The 18,051-nt window shown below is 50.7% G+C and overlaps 1 protein-coding gene across 1 annotated transcript in view; it reads left to right on the plus strand.

Annotated features, from left to right (window-relative positions):
- Positions 1-2,042: 2,042 nt before the first annotated feature.
- Positions 2,043-18,051, plus strand: part of UNC13D (unc-13 homolog D) — a 39,185-nt gene continuing 23,176 nt past the window's right edge. The window contains exons 1-8 of the mRNA XM_065415318.1: positions 2,043-2,149; positions 9,782-9,814; positions 10,470-10,577; positions 11,317-11,376; positions 13,869-13,935; positions 14,289-14,481; positions 15,537-15,581; positions 16,401-16,469. Of these exons, the coding sequence (XP_065271390.1) occupies positions 2,093-2,149; positions 9,782-9,814; positions 10,470-10,577; positions 11,317-11,376; positions 13,869-13,935; positions 14,289-14,481; positions 15,537-15,581; positions 16,401-16,469 (632 nt within the window). The 5' untranslated portion in view covers positions 2,043-2,092. The remainder of the gene's footprint in view (positions 2,150-9,781; positions 9,815-10,469; positions 10,578-11,316; positions 11,377-13,868; positions 13,936-14,288; positions 14,482-15,536; positions 15,582-16,400; positions 16,470-18,051) is intronic.

The raw sequence follows: 18,051 nt of genomic DNA on the forward strand, positions 1-18,051 counted from the left end.
GCTCAAGCTGTAACAACTCATGCTTTTAGCTTGGTCCCTGGAATGTCAGTCAAGATGGTGCTTATTACGCTTATGGGCAGTGAACGTGTGACGTGCTCCTGGCTAAAAGACACTATTTAAATGTAAGACCAAGCCCATCCTTATCTGCATACACACCACACATACATTAAATATATAGTAGCCAGAGCATCTTGTCTCTTTCCTTTGAGATTTCCTAGGCTGCTTTTCTTTCTGATTGTGGGGTTCTCTGGGTTCCCATCCTTCCTTCTCACACATCAAGTGAACAGGAATTCAGATCCTTTCGATAGGCCGGGGTGGGCAAACTACGGCCCATGGGCTGGATCCCGCCCGCGAGCCGTTTTAAGCTGGCCCGCAAGCTCCCACTGGGGCGCCAGGTCAGGGGCCACACCACGTGGCTCCCGGAAGCCGTGTCATGGCCCCGCTCCAAGGATCAGGGGCCGCTCCACACGTAGGAGCCGGAGCCGGAACATGCCACTGCTTCCGGGAGCCGCTTGAGGTAAGCGCTGCTTGGAGCCTGCATCCCTGAGCCTCTCCCCACACCCCAACCCCCTGCCCCAGCCCTGATCCCCCTCCTGCTCTCCCAACCCCCTCGATCCCAGCACAGAGCACCCTGCACCCCAAACCTCTCAGCCCCGCCCCAGAGCCTGCACCCCCAGCCAGAACCTTCACTCCTTCCCGCACCCGTGCCCCAGACCTGATCCCCCTCCGAACCCCTCAGTCCCAGCCCAGAGCACCCTTCTACACCCCAACCCCAATTTTGTGAGCATTCATGGCCCACCATACAATTTCTATTCCCCGATGTGGCCCTCAGGCCAAAAAGTTTGCCCACCCTTGCGATAGGCATCTCTTGAAGGGGATGGCCGTTGCTGCCGTTAACTCATCTGTCTAGTAATTTGCAATCAGATAAACTGTTTGTGAGAGGGAAGAGTGCCGGTAAAACAAAACTTGTAACTCTGCTTCCCGTAACTAGAGAGGAGTTGCTTCTCTGAAATCTGCTCCACCCGGTCAGAAACCCCTGCTGGAGAACAGACATCTCAGCGCGTCCCTTTCCAGCATTAGGGAGGATAATTCCCTTTCCATTCCAGCAATACAGTGGGATGATTAACTGGATTAGCTCTTTCCAGTGGCCTAAGTACAGAGCTGAGCTGCAGAGACTGGAGTAGGCCCAGCTTGACCTCAATCAAACACGATCACCTGCACCCGAGCCACATTTCTTATTCCCCACCCCCTCTGATGCAGTGGCCTTTGGTTTGAAGACAGCTTCTGCTATTGACAAACTCACGGGAATGGAGTCTGGATGATTCTCTCCTGCGCTGCGTTTGAGTGTACAGTGAACTCCACCCTCTAAAGCCCCACAGCTGGCTTCACACCCTGGACCAGGACCTCAATACCACATCCTCGCCTTCGACACTGTGTGTGGCTCCGACTCTGCCTGCATCTTCACACGTGTTCCATTCAGTTCCCCGTCACAGGCCCTGTGCTCTGCCCTCTCTCCCTGCGGCTCCCTTCTCATTCAGCTCCCACACCTGAAACAGCGTTTTACTTCCCATCCATTAACAATCGCCCCCTTGGGTTCCCACTCCTTTTGCAAAGCCTTCCCTGGTCCATCTTATCCCTGACAGCTCTGCTTCAGAGCCTTTCTTGTTTCAGTTGCATTGCCTGGGTCTGAGTTGAACTGTAAGATGCCTCCTTGGGTGTCTGTAAAGTGCCACATTCACCTACAACCCTCGATAGCTAATAATGTGAAAGAAACTGAGGATCCAGCCGTGGATCAGAGGAACGCAGCCTCAGTCCCTCCCCAATGCTAGACCCCAGATGGAGTCCACAAGCAGGGGAGAAAGTATAGCTCAAGATCTATTGAACGAGGCCCCTGTGCATTTCCGGTTGCTGTTAAAATGGTCAGGGTGAGATAAAGAGTGTGGTTTCCTCTGAGCATATGAACAAGGGGAGGGGCGGAGGAGGTGATGCTGGTGGGGAGGGTTGTTCAAGCCTAAATAAGCAGGGCTGTAGCTGTGTTCTCTGGGGCTTGGCCTCCTGCATCCAGCACAGACTTGCTCTGATCCACCCCAGCATGGAGTCCGTCAGCGAGATGCCAGCGGGGGACGGCCCTGGGGAGGACAGCAGTGACGTATGTGGTCTCTTTACTCTCATTTTAAACAGGTGTTTACATTGCATGCTATGCGTCTCTGATTTCATGCCTGGTGTTCTCACTTCCCCTCGCTCCCACTTCGCTCAGAGCTTGAGACGTTGCTGCACAGAGCTTCTTCTGGGGTTTAATTGTTGGCACACGAAGGGACTAGGAGGAGAGCCAGGGGCTACTAAGTCCTGAGGTTCCCCTGAGATCCAAAATTGAGGGCTAAAGTCTCCAACCTAGAAGGAGATGAGAGCTCTCAACACCTTGGAGAAGGTGCTTGGCCCTATATGATCTGTGTCTACACTAAACGCTCTCAATCCTTCACCACTGCTGTAGCACTGTTGCTGCTCCATCAATTCTGGCAATCAGGGGCGCTCCAGTGTAGACTTCAAGCAGGTCTAGATTACCTGGTGGTAAAAACACTGCTGGCTGGTCTACATTAGCACTGCCACTGTGCCAAGCACCACTGGAGCGATAATGGTGGGAGATTAAGAAGAGAAACCTCATTGTAGTCATGGTTATTGAGTAGCAAGGAAAAAAGTGCCCAGTGAGAGATTGATGCGGGCAGGCACTAGGGCATCTGCACTATGCTTCTTTGCCAGAGATGTTCCACCGTTGCAATTCTACCAGTGAAGAAGGATATACTCTGAATATCATCCTCCACAGTTGAGGGCACCTGCCCTGGGATTGTTGATCCACAGTCTTAGGGTCCTTTTGGGCGCCTCACTGCTACTGTATTCCCAAGTAGCACTAGCAGCTAAAAATACTACTTCCATCTGCAACGAGCCCAAAGACTGTACAACAGCTGATCCTACGCAGGCTTGATTCCTGCAGCTCAAAGCCACGTGCTCTGGAAAAATCTCCCACTAGTACAAAACACAGCAGCCTATGTACTTCGTCGTAAAGGTTCCTGGGACCACATCTTGGTGCTATCTGCACTGGCTCCCCAAGCTAATCTGTCCTGATAATCAAAGCCCTCCATGGGATTGGCCATAGCTATCTGGCAGGTCGCCTCTCCCTCTGCACGTCTGATTTTCCACATCAGGTATGTTCTGCCTGACCAATGAAACTGTCCACTAACAAGAGAGGCTCAGGAGTGCAGGAGACTTTCACAAGACCTGGACCTAGACTGTGAAACTCCCTCCCACTCGAGGCAAGACTGACCACAGGCCTCAGGACGTTCTGCACTAAATGCAAACTCTGGTTCTTCAGCTTAGCTTTTCCATAATAATCTCCATGCACACACAAATGAGCAAAAGAACAAAAAACCAATCAACCCCAGAACAAAAACACCCTATCAAATTAATCAAGCTATTTCTCCTATAGGTGGGTGGCAACGCTGACAGACCCTAGTCATCGGCAGGCGGGATCGAACCAGGGGCCTCTGGAGCTTAAAGCATGAGCCTCTACTGCATGAGCTAAAAGCCAACTGGCTGTTAGCTAAGGCTGTAGAGCAGACTCATTTGATCTCTCTTAGTGGTCTTGGTGCCACTAGATGGGACAGAACACCACACCCAGGAGGTGTGTGGGTTACACTGGCAAGAAAGAAAGAGACTGTTGTTTCTATACGGGGGGCCATGAAAGTGTCGAGAGAGAGAGAGAGCCAAAAGCAGCTTCTACCCTCCCCTCTTACAGTCCCGCTGCAGCCTACGACTGGGGAAGAAGTGGAACTGGGGTCCAGCAGATAAGGGATTGTATTGAGGAAGAACAAAGGCCTTTCCATGTGTGCTTGAAACAGTGCTGCACCTGTGGCTCAGTCTGAAGGATGGTTGGAGGGCTGGGAGGCTTTTGATCCACAGAAACAGCTTCCGGGAGAAAGGTCATTACACTCTGCTTCCGGGGGAAGGACAATACTCTTGTTTCAAGCACGGTGTAGGGGACAATATAAATGCAGTGTTTCCAAGACTGGAGGTGCTCCAAGGACCGGGAGGCTGCAGAAGCTGGAATGTGCTGCTTTTAGAGAGGATCGTTGCAAGCAGAGCTATTCAGGAACCAAAGAGCGAAATACAGCTTCCAGCTGTCTCCAGCTATTTGCCAGGGATAACCTAGCAGACTGGAACAATGGGGGTAGAAATGGCTTTCCCTCCCCCTATAGTTTAAGGATCAAATTCATCCTGGGTGTAACTACTGACTTCAGTCAAATACCTCTGGGATTACTTTGGCCCTAATTTTTGTATTAAAAAATTTGTTTCCATCTCTTTTTTTTTTACCACACAGATCCTGTAAGTAATGCAGCTATTACACCTCTGGCATTCCAGTGCTACTGAGCCCTCATCTGCCTCTGCATGTTTACCATCACTTGCTAGTTCGCTCTTGGACCTTTCCTGCGCTGTGGGGGCTGCCTTTGGTGAAACTGAATGGTGGTTTTGTGATGTGCGTATGTGTGTGCTGAGCCCTGAGCTAAAAGGAACACTCATTTCACTTGTGGCCTAAAGAAAATTTGAAACTGATCTCTTGCAAGGCGCTGTGATAATGCTTTTTCACACTGTCCTTTAACTGTCCCACGCTTGATTTCTTGTGCCTAGTCATTATGCTGCTGCGAGACTAATGCTACAGGTCACATGAGAATTTAAACCATACCATGTCCAGTTAAAACATAACCTAATCACCCAGTTTGTGGTGGTGAAATCACCACTCATCAGGCGATGCTACGTGCTAGGAATGTGTTGCTCAGTTCTCGGGCTGTGGTTGAGTGAGTGAATATCTGTGAAATAAAGGCCCACTCACCTTCTGAGTTAACTGGGTGTGCACTAGCCCAGTGGTTCTCAACCAGGGGTCTGGGGCGCCCTAGGGGGCCGCAAGCAGGTTTCAGGGGGGCCACCAAGCAGGGCCAGCATTAGACTCGCTGGGGACCAGGGTAGAAAGCCGAAGCCCCACTGCATGGGGCTGAATCCCAGGGCCCTGACCCCGCCACCCAGGGCTGAAGCCTACGCTATGTAGCTTCACGGGGGGCCCTGTCTTCTTCTTAAAAGAAATATCTTTGGCTTTGGCAGAGGAAAGGACATTGGCTGGAAAGGTCCCATTTTGTTTAGAGATGAGCTTGAGCCGCAAAGCTGGGAGCTGAACTTCCCCAAAGTTTGGGGGTTGTTGGGATCAGAAGTGCTGGTCCCACTCATTAAACAAAAAAGGACCAGATCGATGTCCCACTTGGATCGGCTCCAAACGTGCGCCATGCTTGGGTGTTGTAGATCCAGAGCCATGTCTAATTTTTGGTTTTGATTGAGTTGCTTTTTACATAATGCACAAAGTTAAGCAAGTTTTCAAAAATTCACCCCGCTGCAATATAGGATCCACCATGTTATCATGACCCACGTATTATAAAGTAAACAACGCTTGATACTAGAGATCAAACATTTTGTTGTTGTTCATAGCAAAGGTCAAATGTGTAACCTTCAGACGATCAGATACTATTATTACCCCTTCTCCATTAATAGGAGGCACCCATATATCAACAAGGAGCAACATAATGATGCTGTCTGGACAGTATTTCCTTCCTGGAAAACACAGTTAGGATTTATATGTCCTCTTGGCTTTTCTGTGTTAACTTTATAAACCCAAAACAACACTGTCTCAAAGGGAAATCACACTGACTGTGTGACATGACAATAAAATGCAAACATCATGGTGTTTCTAGGAAAACAAGCTGTACAGAGAAAGTGTGGCGGTTAGTGGCTCCTTTCTACAAATCTTAGCCATTTATTCATAAAGAAGCCTCTAGTCACCTTGCGCCATAATCCCTGGAATTCCCCAAACCTTTATACCAAGAATCTCATCTGTCCTTTCTTTCATCATAAGAGCATAAGAACGGCCATACTGGGTCAGACCAAAGGTCCATCTAGCCCAGTATCCTGTCTTCTGACAGTGGCCAATGCCAGGTGCCCCAGAGGGAATGAACAGAACAGGTGATCCATGTCAAGTGATCCATGCCGTCGTCCACTCTCAGCTTCTGGCAAACAGAGGCTAGGGACACCATCCCTGCCCCTCCTTGCTCATCACCATTAATGGACCTATCCTCCATGAACGTATCTACTTCTTTTTTGAATCAATCATGCATACTACTGACCTTCATAATGAATAGAACAAGATACTCATATACCACATAGCTCAAACGCCACATTAGCATCTCTCCTATTCTTTTGAATGTATCTGTCCCTCACCAGTAACTCCTGAACTGAGTCGAGATGTGTTTGCTCCAAGCCCGCACTCTTGCTCCTGGCGTCATGAATGCTGGATTCCAAGGAACTGTCTGTAGCAAAGGGCTCTGCTGCCACTTTTGATGGGCTGCCATTACTGGCCTGGATAATTGAATTGGAAGAAATTGTCTCTTCCTCCTAGTGGGGGATTTTTTTCTTCCCAGTGTTGAACAGCCACCTGTTTAGAATGGATTTCTGTGTCCACAATAGCACCACCAGACTAGAATGTGAAACATTCAAAAGTACCAGGAGATCCCAGATCTCCTTAGAGAAGCATCTGGTGCTTCCGTAAAGGCCTTGCTTTTAACTGTACTGAACCCAGTGAAGAATGTGCTGCACTCCCTAGGCACATAGGATTGGTCATACCAAATGACCATGTGTCCTTCAGCAGTGGCCAATATTTGAGGCTTCAGAGCTAGGGACACCAACCTAGGTGGTCAGTTCTGCTCTTCTGATGGTGAGTGTGGGGGGAGAGGAAATTCCTTCCTGAGGCAACAAACTGACACCTGAAAGCATGAGACTTAGGTCCTCCTCAACTTATCTTGGCTTGCCTAGTTACAAGTGTTTATTGGTCACAACGTTATCCAGCCTTTTAAAAATGTATCTACAGACTTTGTCTCTGACCCACTGCTGCCAAGAATTTCTCAGGTCAGTTATGCTCCTGGTGAAGGATTCCTGGGGGGTTGGGTCCTGTCACACTGTGGGCTTTCTCTCTCCAGGAGGGTGATCAACCTATCCCCAAACAAAAACAAACTACACTCTTCCCCTGTGTAGAGCAATGAAAGAAAGTCATTCCCTCACCTGGGATACAATACAAGTTTGCAGTTATTTAAAATAAATGTTCTCTTTTCTTGGGAGACAAGTAGTATTTGCCCTCTCTCAAATCTCTCCACTACCAGATGCCTGCTGCTAGCTTTCCTTCTCCTTCCATACCCAATGGTTGCACCTGCTTTAGGTTACTGAGCCCAGCTACACGTGCTCCACACCCCCTAACTGTCCCCTGTCTGCTTCTGCCCCTTGCAGAGCTGACCGGGGAATGGAGGGATGAGCTGGGGCTGACTAGGGGATTCATGGGACCTTGTTGGGTAGTATGTCCCAGTCCCCCTCTCCTGCCTTTCCCCTCCAAGTGCCTCCCACTGCCCTCTTGAAATAAATCCATTGGGTGGAGCTGCTCTGATAGGGAAAGTGCTGCACAGTACAGATGCCAAGCAGGAGGAGTATTTTGTTAGACACCCCACGCCTCGTCGCCACACCAAACCCTACTGGGGCGTGCAGAACCTGCCTGTATCCCTTGTTAAACTGAAACCTCAGAAAGGTTTGTTCTGCCTGCCGCGAGGGAAGGGTGTAAGTTTCTATTCTGCTGTTTCTCCAGGTGTCTCAGTTGTATGGTGCAGGGCTTCTGTTTACTCGCCCACGCTGAGTGCGAAGTGGCTGGGTCTTTGTGAGTTCCGGTGAGGCGCGACTGCCATGCCTCTGATTTGACGTGGTGGAGGCGCTATGCTGAGACCTTCCGGACCAGACTATCGAAGCTTGAACGGCTGTGTTTAGTGCAGGGGCACTCTGATGGGCACACTGCTCGGGCTCTATGACTTCATGGACCACACTGTGTATGGCCCTGCCCATCTGCCTGTGACATTCTGTTGGCATTCTGTCAAGGCCCTTTACAGTGATATGAACCCCCAGTGAAGGGGCTGTTGTCTAGACCCATGACTATCCCTCAAAGAGTTGTGAGTACAGCCCTAAAGGCACCTCTTCAAAGCCCTGTGTAGTGAGGTGGCCCTCCTGTGATGGAGCAGTTAGTTGTCTGGCAATGATTCTGTGAACAGCACCTGTAGGCCCTGGAGGGTTGAGATTTTCCAAGAGGGTGTGTAACTATGCCAATAGACCATCTGACCAGTGGTTCTCAAGGTCTTCCAGGGGTACATCAACTCATCTAGATAGTTGCCTAGTTTTACAACAGGCTACATAAAAAACACTAAGGAAGCCAGTACAAGCTAAAATTTCATACAATGACTTGTTTGGATTGCTCTATGTACCATACACTGAAATGTAAGTACAATATATTCCAATTAATTTATTTTATAATTGTGTGATAAAATGAGAAAGTAAGCAATATTTCATTAATAGTGTGCTCTGACACTTTTGTATTTTTATCTCTGATTTTGTAAGCAAGTAGTTTTTAAGTGAGGCGAAACTTGGGGTATGCAAGACAAAGCAGACTCCTGAAAGGAGTCCGGAAAGTTGAGAACCGCTGATCTAGAAGTACAGGCTATGCATGTTCTTGAGCCTCTCCAAAATAATCTGTCGCAGTTCAGGGCACCTGCACCTGTATTTTCTCCTCTGTGGTCCACCAAGGGCATCCACTCTTAGGCTTCTCACTCCCCGGCCATTACCTCTCTTGGGTGGAGTCATGTGTCTCTCTCCCTGCTGACCGGGTTATTTTCAGGCTTCACAGTTCCCTGCCTACACTGTGAATTCCCCAGCAAGTTAGACTGTCTAAGCAAGCCTGCTTTGCTTCCCTTCCTCAGAGGTTATAAACAGCGTAATTGCCCACAGTTAAGTTACAACACAGCTCTTCCTAAGCAAGCACATTTATTTTTAAGGTAAAAGCATCCTAGAGAAAACATTAAAAACAATCAAAGAACCTACATGTATGGTAATAAGCCTGCCAGAGATCACCCCAGCTCCAGCAAGGGCTCCGGCAGGTGATCAGTCCTTCAAACGCTACCAAGGGGGTTTTCTGTGGTCACAAGTTAGGGTGACCAGATGTCCCGATTTTACAGGGACAGTCCCGATATTTGGGGCTTTTCCTTATATAGGCTCCTATTACCCCTCAGCCCTGTCCCGATTTTTCACACTTGCTATCTGGTCACCCTATCACAAGTTCATAACAGCTCAGAACAAGCACCTCCAGGAATGGGTCACGTCCTTCTAACCTGTCCCAGGAAGGAATGGGGCCTCCCTTGTACAAAAGCTTCTGCCCTTTTGCTGGATGCAAAAGCAGGGCCTGAGTCAGTTTAACTCAGGCTATTTATCTAAAAGACCTTTTTTTGTCTGTTGGTTCTCTAGAGACTCTGGTTTGAAGCAGTATGTGCGAGCCTCTCTGAGTGTTGGTGCCTCTTGGGAGGTGTTAAACCTGATGAATTTGCCTAATCACCCCCCTGCTGTCCTAGCGCCTGAAGGGCTGTGGTCCCCCACCCCTAGGGAAGTCCATATGATCCCTGGCTCACAATGCTACGTGCACTTAACACAGCTATTGGAGGAAGTTAATGCATCTGTCACAATCTACATGTCATTTTTAAAAGCATGCAGAGAGGAGAAGGAAGCACCCGTGGCCTTGTTGCATTCTCAGAAAAAACATCTGATGAAAAAACGGTTGTTACGCCATCAAAACTGAATGGAAACGTGTCTCTGTCTTTCTTGTTTCTTCTAGATGGACCTGTCCCACCGATTTTCCAGGCGAGAGGTATGAGTCTGGCATTGTTTCTTTAATCAATGGAGTGTTGGTAAAAGGGTTGGCAGCCCTGCATATGGACGTCCTTTTTTCTATCCATGTAGACAGGCAGTGGCAATGCAAGCTTCCCTGCAATGTGCCTTAGCACAGGTTCCAGCCTTACGGAGTACTTACTAGTCCTCTGTGGAGACTGCCAACAAAGACGCTGATTAGTGGCAATTGCCATGTTGACAAAACACCTCTAGAACTAGGCTTGATTATAACAATGTCCAGTCGCTACCAGCCTGCTCCGGCTTCAGCTATTCCCGCTAGCAAAGCACGGGGAGGTGCATTGCTGTAAAAGCTGCCCGAAAGCAAGTGTGTTCTACTGAGCATGGGCCAATGCTGAAGGGGGAGTATAACAGGCTTGATTTGAGGCATGGGATAACATGGCCAGGAGCTTTCTAGACAGTACGTCCTGCTGCTTATTCTGGGCAGCAGACGCAATTTGTGAAAGGAGAGCAAACACGTTTCCCCTTGTGTTTTATGGAGGAAACATTTAACAGTACCATCCGTACACACACCCCCACCCCGCCCCAGAAAAGACATCATCCAGCATGCCGGAGACTAGCTCACACAATGTCTAGTAGAGGAGCTGACTGTCACCTGTCACCCTCTTGCCCTGCAGCTCAACCTCTTGTACGAGGAGGTTCTCTACACCATCCTGCACCGCCAGGGCAAGCCCGAACCCGCCTATGTTGCCGATGCCGATGAATTGTACGAGTATGTGCAAAAGGTCAGTCCCTGGGCCCATCCAGGTCAAGGGAAAGTGCATGTCCTGCAGCTCCTTGAAACCCTGCCCTACGTTCCTGTCTTCTTGCTATCCTGCCATCGGGCGGGGGCTCGCTCTCTACCTCTAGCCTGCAAAACTCCCTCAGTCCCATATTGGGAAGAGGCCCCCTCCATGCCGCAACCCTGGAGTTCCCTCTGTCCCACACTGAGCGGGAGTTCTTCTCTCCATATTTCAGATCCCTGCAGCTGCTGGGGCTACTCTGCAGAGCAGGAATAAGGCATGAATCTTTTCTCCGAGCTCCTGCAGTTAGAGGGGGCCTGCCGGACGCAGGCATGAGTCAGCATGAGTAACACCAGCCAGCTGCCTGAGCAGGGTCGCAGGAGGGTCGGGTACCTGGGAGTGGGAAGAAAATAATAACCACAGGGAAGGGGAAGGGCAGCAGAGTCTGCTCAGGGGCTGGGGGCGGAAGTGCAGCTGAGAGGAGCAGTCTGGCCGGGAAGAAGCCATTATCTAGGGGAGGGACAGGCTAGGAAGTCTGTCTGGACTGCGCCCAAGTGTTCATGAGTCTGGGTCCTGATTAGGCTTAATTTAAGCTGTTCTCTCCTTTCCCATCAAACCCTTTGTGAGTGCCAGCTGGCTCCCAGAGGAAGGGAGTAGTGGTTCCAGATGGGAAGCCCTTGGATGTATCCCAGGTCCCATTGTTATAAAGCCAACCCTATATCTTCTGTAATATTTAAAACAGGCCTTCAGCATGGACCCGGAGGAGCATCACGTTATACTGCAGCGGGTCAGAGAGTTGGAGGTAAAGTCTGCTCATCTCCCCCAGATCACACCACCCATAAGTAGGGGCATTCTGCGTACATTTCTATTCCGCAGTCACCTGCAATGCCAGCAGAATTTGTGCCGGGTCACTTCTCCCTGTGGGCCCAGGCCAGGTAAAACTCCCATTGAGTTCAGCAGGGTCAGCTCGTGTGTGTACATGAATGTGTGATAGATACAGGCATCATCCCTTAAGTGTGTGCCCGCCCCAGGGCAGCACATCTGTAGCAAGAACTCAAGGGATTCCCCATTCTACAGAGTGGTAACATGTTCAGGTGACATGGCCGTGTGTATCTATAGCCTGCACACGTGCTACTGACCTCAGTGCTTCAGTTATGTGGAACAACGTAGAGGCTAGGTCAATGCCAGAGGTATGTTTAATATGGATATCCCCAAGGATTGGTCCTAAACCCTGTGCCCTATTTAGGTAGGACAGCAGCTGGTTAGCTAAGGGCCGGGTGGACTATCCATAGTCCAAATTTGTCCCTTGATACTGACAGTCATTGCTATCAAATCCGGATTAAAGTCTTATGTTTTGGGGAGCAAGGAGGGAAACCAACCAGCCAGGGTGAGATTCTGGAAAGAAGTAGGTGACTTATATGGGATGATCCCCCACCTGTCAGCTTTTGTCCCCTCTGCCAAGTCTGTGGGGCTGAAAGACCAGTTATGAAAAGGAGATAGGAGCCAGACCGTGGGAACGACTGCACAGGACCTGGAGGTGAAATTCCAGCTCAGGAAGATGAGCTAGCGCGCTAAAAGCAGAAGTGTAGCTGTGGCGGTGTGGGCGGCAGGATGGGCTGGCTGCACCGCATACAGTCCTGCCTGGGACCCGAGCCCATCCCACTGTCCGAGCCATGGCAGCTACACTTCTATTTTTAACCTGCTAGCACGAGTATGTCGACCTGAGCTGGAAGTTACATCTCCAGCTTCGGTGTTGACATACTCATGAGGCATGTTCCCTCCCACTCGGTGCTCCTTAGTGGAATTACAGAATGCAGCCTGGTGGTCAGCAGCAGCTCTGTCAGGAGCCATCTCTGCTGCCCCCAGGGGAGGGAGTGGATGCTGGAGGAGAGAGACCCTCTGTGCACCTGGCCTGGAGCTGAGGAGCAGGGCGGCTCTAGCTTTTTTGCCGCCCCAAGCACGGCAGGCGGGCTGCCTTCGGCGGCTTGCCTGCGGGAGGTCCGCCGGTCCCGCGGCTTCGGTGTACCCGCCGCCGAATTGCCACTGAATCCACGGGACTGGCGGACCTCCCGCAGGCAAGCCGCCGAAGGCTGCCTGACTGCCGCCCTCGCAGGGACCGGCAGGGTGCCCCCCGCGGCACGCGCTTGGAGCGGTGGTGCCTGGAGCTGCCGCTGCTGAGGAGTTGGGGGCAATATTTCCCATAAGTCCCTTGTCCTCAGATGCTTCCTTTGGCCTTGCCCACTCTACCGCATATTTCCACGGCTCCCATGGGTGGAAAAGGTGACTGAGCAGCTTCCTCTTTAGTCCCTCGGAAGTTCCGTGACTAATCTGTTCCCCTCCGTGCAGAGGTGGGAGAGGATCAGGGCTCAGAAGCAATTGAAAGTATTGTTGGTTGGGTTTGTTTTTTGTTTCTTGAGAGAACTTTGCCACCTCTCTCAGCACTGACCTCTGACAGCAAAAAGAAATAGCTAAAGAGAGTCACGCATGGTGCTGAGGGGATCTGTCCGTCTGCAACTTTCCAATCGTATCCTTAAAAGGGATACTGTCAACGTCTGAACACGTTGTGACCCTGCTGCTTGTTTAGGTCCAAACTTTGGTCTTCATGATTGATGCAGTCTGGGAGGTAATGTGTGCTAGTGGTTGAAGGGGACTGGCAGGGTCACAGGTCAGGAGGTTATGCTCTAAAGACAAGCCTCTGCTTATTTACAGTACTTTGTGTGCTTGACAGCACAACGTATGGTCAGTTTCACTCTTGGTCAGTGATCAGTTGCATTTCCTACACTGCTCTGAAGGGGCTGCTGCGCATCAAGGGGAGGGCTTGGCGAGAGGGGAATTGCCACAAAAGCTGAATCAGAAATGGCAGCAGGCAGATGTGTACAGAGAGGAAGGAAGGGGAGAGCTATGCTTGATGTTTGCCTTAAACTCCCAGCTTCTGGAGTCACGTGATTATGTGAGAATCAGCTTTCATTTTTTTAAAAAGTAAGTTTCTAGTCCTCCTGGTTGTGGAGAAATATGACCTGAGTGCTGCATAAAAGCTAAAAAAACCAGAAGGCAAATTAAAAAAAAACCCCTCCAAATCTATTATTTTTAAAAGATCTTTTCTCAGCCATTTTCTCATGATTTTTTGGGGCCTGATATTTGAGTGTGTGGGGTTGGCAATAGTGAAACTGTGTGCTGCTTCCTTGTTTTATCATGGGGTTTACAAATAAATCGAACACACATTCACTTCTGTGTATGATGGAGATTTTTCCTTCAGGTGAGATGAGTTTTTTTTTTTTGTTTGTTTAATTCCAGAAACCTATTTTTTGTCTGAAAGTGACTGTGAAGCAAGCCAAAGGCATTCTGGGTAAAGATGTCAGTGGTAAGTGTGATTACATGTATGACACACATACATATGTACCTGATTAGAGCAGGGGACTGGAAGCCAGGAGATCTGGGTTCTGTTCTCACATCTGCTGTCTGACCTTGGGCAAGTTGGTCGCCCATCTGTGCCTCAATATCCCTATTTTTAAGATGTGATGTGAGGATTAATTAATGTTTGTGAAGCGCTTTGAGCTCCTCAGGTTGAAGGTGCCCAGTGCAAAGTATTGTTATCATTGTTCACTCCCCCCCGAGAGGCAGGCGGACCTTGGTACAAAGGGTGGGTGTTGCATTTTGTCACAATAGATAATTCTGTTGGAGGAATTTTTTTTTTTTAATACCTTGTGGTTGTAGGGTTCAGCGACCCGTACTGCCTGCTGGGGATAGAATCAAAGAGACAAGAGCCTTCCAGCGACAGCAGCTCCCATCCGGAGAACAAGAAGCCATTAAAGGCCGTGGTGAAAGACATGATCCCCGAAGACCAGACCCACCGCACCCAAGTCATAAATCAAACTCTCACTCCTGTGTGGAATGAGACATTTATACTGTAAGTCTTCCCCCTTGTCCCTTCCTTTCCCTTTTCTGCTGCCACAGCTGTCTCCTCTCTGCTTGCAAGGACCATTGGCAAGGAATCTAGGTCCAAAGTTTGGTCTTTGTGATTGACATAAACTGGGAGGTAACGTTGCTAGTAGGTTGTGAGGGGTGGGGGGACTGGCAGGATTACAAGCCAGGATGCTGTGCTATAAACACAGGCCTCTGCTTGTTGGAAAGAGCAGAAGCTCCTGTGTTGTTTTAGCCTGGTAAAGAAATTGGAGACAGTGAAAAAGTGAGGTGCAATGATCTCTCAGGGTATGTCTACGCTGCAAAACCAAAACACCCCTGGCAATGAGTCTCAGAGCCTGGGTCTACAGACTTGGGCTCACGCTCCAGCACTAAAAATAGCCATATAGACATTCCTGCTCCGGCTGGAGCTCAGGCTCTGAGACCCAGCGAAGGGGCTGGGCTATTTTTAGCACCGTAGCACAAGCCCCATGAACCCAAGTCTGTAGACCCAGGCTCTGAGACCAGCTGATGTGGGTTTTTTTAAATTTTTGAAGTTGATACGCCTCAGTGGGCATCTGGCTCTTGTCCAGCAGGCCTGGTCTATTGCAGGGATTAGACTTCCTTGGATCTTCTATGAATAATTTTGCCTTGTGTCTTCCATATTTGGCAGCCTGGGGGCTCTTTCTAGTATTCTTGGGCAAACCAGAAAAATCTGAAGGTAATCAGCCAAAGGCCTGCCACCACTTTAGGAATCAGAACACAAACTGAGGACCTGGAGCATATTGTCCATCCATAAACCTGGGAGTGCCCCGAGTGAACTAGAGAGCAATTGTGATAGCCCAGCTGTAATAACCAGGGTTTCCAGGGGCCTGACTCGTCTTCATTCATTGACACAAAGCTACACCCCAGCCCTAGACTGTTTCTAGCTTGTGGTGGGGGCGGGGGGGCTGCCTGCCTTTAATCTCTCTCTCCTTCACCCTCCCTTCCTAATATTTGTGGCCTGTGTGCAAATGCTCTCAAAATCCCAGCAGTAACGTTTTCTGATTCTGTGTCCTGCAGGGAGTTTGATGATGAAGCAAATTCCAGCTTCCATCTGGACATGTGGTGAGTGTGATCGAGCGTATGGACCCATGCCGACTTGGGACTGAAAACTCAAGACCGGTCTGTGTGGAGAGATCCTGCTCTGAGACAGGGCTCTGAGAGCACTACTCCTGCAGCCTGCACCCTCACAGATCCCTGTGTGGAACCCCAGTAATATACACGGGTCCCAGTCCTCCACTGCCATTGGCCGCACACTGTCCTTTACGCTTGTGGAAAGTGAGTGCGCTGTGTCATCGGATCAGAGGAATTGCATTCTGCAGTCACTTTGCACAGGTGGAAAGGGTTCCACGAGGTGAAAGGCAACAGAGACTCCAGCCCTGAATTTCTATGTCAAGGTTCTAGGAAGGAGGGAGGCATCTGAGGGACAAGGAAATAAAGCCAGGTTTGCGTTCGCCCCAACCCCTGTGCCCTGGGTCTGTGTAATCTCTACAAAGGTGACGTGCACAGGCGTCGTCAAACTGGGGCTTGTGCCCTTTTGCCTTCTTTATGACGGATGAGGATGGCCTTGGAGGCGGGGCGGGGGTGGGGAGTTGAGGCTCCCTGCCACAGTTGTTGCAAGAACTCTGCAGCTCTTGCATCTAGCTCTGCAGGGTTTTATACCGCCCCCAGCACTGCACTGTATCTGGGCATCATCTCTCCTTCCCGAACTCCTGATTTTTTCCCCCTTCTGTGACTTTCCTCTGGCCCGGTGGAGTCCGTGTGTTGGGGGCCTCTCCCTTAGTCCTGACTTTGACCCCGCGGCTCCCTGGCAAACTAACGTTAATGATGCATTTTTCAATGTGCCCCCTCCTCACCTGCTGTGTTTCTGACCCTCCCCGGCAGGGACTTGGACATGGAGGAATCCGTGCGGCATAAGCTGGGAGAGCTGACCGATCTCCATGGCCTGAAGAGGTCGGTACTGGGGAGTGGGTGGACGGGCTGTCAGTCACCCCTCTCTGTTAGCAGTGCACGCACTTGGCTTGAATGCTGCTCTGAGTGCAGCGCTGTGAGGTCCTTGTTCAGCATGCTCTTGGGAGGCTCCCCTGCTGAGTTTGGGGGGTCGGCGTCAAACCTTCGCTTTGCTGTGCTGTAGGCATGGGAGCAGTTCACACGCTCGCCATCCCCTCCTGTGGAGATTTGCTCTTTGACTCCGGTGTCCTGTTCTTCACACTAGTTAATCCTTATCTGCCGCAGTAATGTTTCCTCTGGGGGCTAGAATGGGCAGCCTCCTCTGAGCATGGCGCTCCACTGGAGATGTACCAGGAATGTCCTTAAAGAGAGATGCAGATAGTTTCCTTTCCCAGCCCAGCACCAAATAGGTCACTACAATGATGGGCCTGATGTACTCCAGCCTGGGATCCTGGTGTCTGCTGTACTGGAGTAACACGACCCAGCGTGCAGACCGCAAGAGACCAGGGCACATGGAGATGAATTTTGGATGTGGCAAGGACTCTGATCGATGATGAACGCCTCCTTGCTGGGCCACAGCCTCCTCTTCCCACTCACAGTTCTGCTGTCATGTCTCTGTGACAGGTGTACCACGTGTCCTGGCTCATGTGCATGTGTTAGCCAACCCTGCTCCGAGAGTCCACATGGCCACAGAACCCATGCCTGGTTAGCTGTGTCCACACTGGCACCGCATCTACCTGTGGCTGGGACAAGGATTTCTGGGGGCGTATCCCAGAGTTCATGGCTCCTCATCAACTGGAGCCTCTCTAGGAATTGTTTTGTGGTGTGTTGTGGGAGAACTTGTCTGTCTTCCCTGGACGCCTTTGTAGAAATGGCTTTAGCCCTCCCACACCTTAAGCTGAGGTGCTTCTGGCTCTGCACGCTGCTCACTTCTGTCCCTCCCAATCCTGGGACAAGCCATGGGTCTGTCAGGGGCCAGGTCAGCGTTCAACACACACTCTGCCCCATACCTCAAAGATGGGCACTCAAGCGCGCTACAATCCCAGGTGCCGACTTTCCAATGTGCCGGGGGATGCTTGACCCTCAGCTCTTCCCCAGGCCCTGCCTCCACCCACCCCTTCCCCCAAGGCTCTGCCCCACCTCTTCCCACCCCCGCTCCACCCCCACCCCGCCTCGTTCTGCCCCCTCCCCCAAGCGTGCTGCATCCTCGCTCTTCCCCCCTCCACCCTAGAGCCTCCTGTGTGCTGCAAAACAGCTGATTGTGCTGGGTGGGAGGCATGGGGAGAGCGGGGAGGTGCTGATCAGCAGGGCCCACCGGCGGGAGGCACTGGGGGGGGGGAGGGAGGTCTGCCAGTGGGTGTTCAGCACCCACCATTTTTTCCCTGTATGTGCTCCAGCCCTGGAGCACCCACGGAGTTGGCACCTATGGGTACAATGTTCCCCTAGATGCACCTTTGAGAGCTTTCAGTGTGGATTATAGGGGGGTTAGGCGAAGGCAGGCAGCCAGCCTGCAGTGTAGGCATGCCCGTAGTGACATAGAGCCAGTGGTCTCCAAATTCCTGACTTCCAGGGGCACCTGGAGGAC

The sequence above is a fragment of the Emys orbicularis genome, chromosome 13 (genome assembly GCF_028017835.1).
Source record: "Emys orbicularis isolate rEmyOrb1 chromosome 13, rEmyOrb1.hap1, whole genome shotgun sequence".
Classification (NCBI taxonomy): domain Eukaryota; kingdom Metazoa; phylum Chordata; order Testudines; family Emydidae; genus Emys; species Emys orbicularis.